At 40.2% G+C, this 4,404-nt stretch overlaps 1 protein-coding gene across 8 annotated transcripts in view; it reads left to right on the forward strand.

Annotated features, from left to right (window-relative positions):
- SETD9 (SET domain containing 9) overlaps nt 1-4,404 on the forward strand; it is a 36,673-nt gene that overhangs the window by 11,175 nt on the left and 21,094 nt on the right. Inside the window, exons 4-7 of one of the 8 annotated variants that reach the window (XR_006416266.1) lie at nt 2,711-2,826; nt 3,222-3,327; nt 3,529-3,651; nt 4,168-4,366. Coding sequence is in view for 5 of the 8 variants with exons in the window: in XM_044446078.1 (XP_044302013.1) it covers nt 2,711-2,826; nt 3,222-3,327; nt 3,529-3,616 (310 nt within the window). In the remaining 3 variants the exon portion in view is untranslated. Of the gene's footprint in view, nt 1-2,710; nt 2,827-3,221; nt 3,328-3,528; nt 4,107-4,167; nt 4,367-4,404 lie in introns of those variants that run through there. The other 7 variants (XR_006416267.1, XM_044446078.1, XM_044446077.1 and 4 more) reach the window with 7 other exon arrangements.

Here is a 4,404-nt window from a genome sequence, read left to right on the forward strand (position 1 = left end):
TGGTGTGGTAGTTTGAACATTCTTTGGCATTGCCCTTCTTTGGGATCGGAATGTAAACTGACCTTTTCCAATCCTGTGGCCACTGTTGAGTTTTCCAAATTTGCTGGCATATTGAGTGTAGCACTTTTACTGCATCGTCTTTAGGATTTTGAATAGCTCAGCTGTAATACTGTTGCCTCCACTCTCTTTGTTGTTGCTCAGACTTTCTAAGGCCCATTTGACTTCACATTCCAGGATGTCTGGCTCGAGGTCAGTGGCCACCCCATCGTGGTTATCAGGGACGTTAAGTTCTTTCTTGTATAGTTCTTCTGTGTAATCTTGTCACCTCTTCTTAATCTCTTCTGCCTCTGTTAGGTCCCTGCCATTTTGGTCCTTTATCATGCCCATCTTTGCATGAAACATTCCCTTCCTATCTCCAAGTTTCTTGAAGAGATCTCTGGTCCTCCCTATTCTATTGTTTTCTTCTATTTCCTTGCAATGTTCATTTAAGAAGGCATTCTTATCTCTTCTAGCTATTCTCTGGAATTCTGCATTCAATTGGGTGTATCTTTCTCTTTTTCCCTTGCCTTTTGCTTCGCTTCTTTCCTCAGCTATTGGTAAAGCTTCCTCAGACAGCCATTTTGCTTTCTTGCATTTCTTTTTCTTTGGGATGGTTTTAGTTGCTACCTCTTGTACAATGTTGCGAACCTCCGTCCATAGTTCTTCAGGCACTCTGTCTATCAGATCTAATTCCTTAAATCTGTCACCTCTACTGTATATTCATCAGGGATATGATTTAGGTCATACCTGAGTGGCCTAGAGCTTTCCCCTACTTTCTTCAATTTAAGCCTAAATTTTGCAACAAGAAGCTCATGATCTGTGCCACAGTCAGCCCCTGGTCTGGTTTTTAATAACTGTATAGAGCTTCTCCATCGTTGGCTGCAAAGCACATAGTCAATCTGATTTCTGTGTTGACTGTCTGGTGATGTCCATGTGTAGAGTTGTCTTTTGGGTTGTTGGAAAAGAGTGTTTGCTATGACCATCGTATTCTCTTGACAAAATCCTACCAGCCTGTGCCCTGCTTCATTTTGTACTCCAAGACCAAACTTGCCTGTTACTCCGATTATCTTTTGGCTTCCTACTTTAGTATTTCAATCCCGCATGATGATAAGGACATCATTTTTTGGAGTTAATTCTAGAAGGTGTTGTAGGCCTTCATAGAACTTCAGCCCCTTCAGCACCAGTGGTTGGGGCATAGACTTGGACTACTGTGATGTTGAAAGGTGTGCCTTGGATTCGAACTGAGATCATTCTGTCATTTTGGAGATTGTATCCCAGTACTGCTTTTCCTACTCTTTTATCGACTATGAAGACTATTTCATTTCTGAGGGATTCTTGCCCACAGTAGTATACCTGATGGTCATCTGAATTAAATTCACCCATTCCTGTCTATTTTAGTTCACTGTTTCCTAAGATGTCGATGTTCAGTCTTGTCATCTCTTGTTTGACCACATCCAGCTTGCCTTGATTCATGGATTTTACATTCTAGGTTCCTATGGAGTATAGATCTTTACAGCATCGGACTTTCCTTTCACCACCAGATACATCTGCAACTGAGTGTCCTTTTGGCTTTGACCCAGTCGCTTCATTCTTTCTGGCGCTACTAGTACCAGCCCTCTGCTCTTCCCCAGCAACACATTGAACACCTTCTGACCTGAGGGGCTCATCTTCCAGCATCATATCTTTTTGCCTTTTGGTACTGTCCGTGGGGTTTTCATGGCAAGGGTACTGGAGTGGGTTGCCTTTTCCTTCTCCAGTGGATCACGTTTTGTCAGAGCTCTCTGCTATGACCTGTCCATCTTGGGTGGCCCTGCATGGCATAGCTCATAGCTTCATTGAGCTACGCAAGCCCCTTCACCACGACAAGGCAGTGATGCATGAAGGGGACATGCCTTCCTACAAATTTCAAATGGGCTTTGATGTGGGTTTGTTTCAGCAATGGAGCATCTGGGTGTTAATTGTCCCATGGATGGTTTCTTCTGGATCTCATCAGCATCTTCTGAGTTACCATTGGCCTGTTGGTTGCTTCTCTGATTGATGCCATTCTTACTCAGTCACTTTTGGTTGATGGCCTTCTTTAGTGTCACAGCTTAGCAATATTCTTTGTATTTTGAAAGAATGAATTTAGTGCTCTGGAGGATGCTCATAGTTCGAGATTTTTTTCCTTTATAACTCAATCCAAATTGGTGTTTCTGACCAACTTTACTCCAGAATTGTTTAAATACAGTAGCTTTTTTGGTCTTCATGATGCTGTTTGGATACATCATTACAACAAACTGGGCCTCTCAGAAACAGGTGTATTTAATCTGAGATCCTGTGGCACTGGAATTGCTCACAGGTGGACTCCATTCAACTACTTACAGAATGTAACTTCTAGAGAACATGGGTTGTACCAAACTTTAGTCATGTTATAGCAAAGGGATAAATCCTTATACAACTGTGAAATGCCTGTTTGTTTTGGTTTACTTAACTTTTCTGCCCCAGTAAAAATATATTGCATGTTCATAGTGTTGAGTATCTAGTGTATATTAAATACATTTCAATTCCAGCTTATAACACGGAAGTCAAAGAGGGAGGGGTGGATACTTCTGCAAAGCAGTGTACATATGATTGCAGAACAAGCAGTCAGAATAAGGATATGTGCTCTGATTAACATTATAACTTCCTTCAGATCATGCAGCAGAAGAGACCAACTTGGTCCCTTTAAAATGAGTGATGTCTTTTGGCTTACAACGAGAGTGCAGAATCCACTTGCAGTGGGGCAATATGTCAACAATTGCTCCACAGGTAAGTAGCAATATTTTTTCCCTAGGTTAGATTTAGATGTTGATATTTCTATGAGCATAATAATGGCCATTTAGAAGATGAAGTTCAGAGCTCATGCTACTATCTTAACAGTGTTGCTTGCAGATGGTGTTCCTACGAGTGTTTGCGCCCATTTTTGAGTAGAAGAATGTGCCATCCAGGCAAATTTTAATTCCTTCATTGTAGTGGAATCCACATGGTTGCTCCATGTGGGGAACTAGTTTTAAAGCACCTCAATCTTCTTATTCTGATAGTAAAGGAATGGTGATTTTTGAGATTATGGTTTACTTGAGCAAAGTCAGAGATAGTAAAATGGAGCAACTCTTGGTGACTGTTTCAAATCTCCTTTTAAGTTTTTCCTTCTCCTTTTCCATCAGACAAAGCAGCCAATGTATGTTACCAGGAATTTGACCTACCTGAATGTTTTCCAATAGAATTTAAGCAATATCTTCCAAACATAAAGTATAGCCATGAAGTACAGAGGTGAGACTGAATAAGGAATTTCAAATATACAATTTTAAGACTGATAATTTGAATACACAATATTGTCAAGCATTTACATATTAATTTTTCAGAAATGTAATAGAGAGAAACTGACAGATATAAATATACATACTAGAAATTTAAAGGAATGTGCCTAATGATCTCCCCAAATTTGCCCTTTCCCTAATGTACAATCCACAGATCCCTTAGATGTGTTGTTCTGATTGCTCTCCGAAACATCATGCCAGGGGAAGAACTCTTCTCAAACTATTTCACTATTATCAGCTGAACCTGAGGAAACATTGCCTGGATAGCCTTTAACTTGTAAGGTTTTTATAATGAATTCACATAGGGGTAGGGTCCTTGGTTCATTCCTTTGGTCATGCCTTCTAATGAAAAAAGTATGACTGACCAGGTTTGCTGGTAATAGCAGGCCAGTTCACATATATCATGATGTGAGTTAATTATTAATTTTCTGGGTTGCATGTCCCAGGTGTACTGCTGTCCCTTCAAATATGCAACTTCCAATCATCTGTTGCTGTATTGCGTATGAACTCAAAGACTTCATGCAACCTCAAGTGCACCTACAATTAGTTAGGTTAACTTTGCCTTGTTTAACTCATTAACAACCAAAAGTGTCTGGGTTTGCATGTCATGCAGCATCCTATGAATAGACCAGTGGAAGGTTGCATATTTAAAGAGCCAACATCATGCACTCTGGCAAAGGTTGGGTTAGTTTTAGCCACAATTTGCTGCCATTAAATATAAATTAGTTTAAAGTTTCTACTTGCAAGTTTTACTGTTTCTCACCATGCATATTTATTTTCTGTTGTGTTTTAGGGGTATCTCTTAACAGCATAAGTGCTGAATCAGACCCAAGACCTACCTAGTAGAAGAATTTGTTCACATGTTGATGAGCAAACTCCCACTTGTATTCCCCAGCAACTGGTTTACACAGGCATCCTTCCTCTGAGACTAGCCCTAGTATGTAGCCATCGTCACCAGTAGCCATTGATAGTCTTCACCTCCATTAATTTAGGTAATTCCCTTTATAAACCATTGAAGTTGGTGGCCATT

The sequence above is a fragment of the Varanus komodoensis genome, unplaced genomic scaffold (genome assembly GCF_004798865.1).
Source record: "Varanus komodoensis strain SLA01 unplaced genomic scaffold, ASM479886v1 scaffold5, whole genome shotgun sequence".
NCBI lineage: Eukaryota > Metazoa > Chordata > Lepidosauria > Squamata > Varanidae > Varanus > Varanus komodoensis.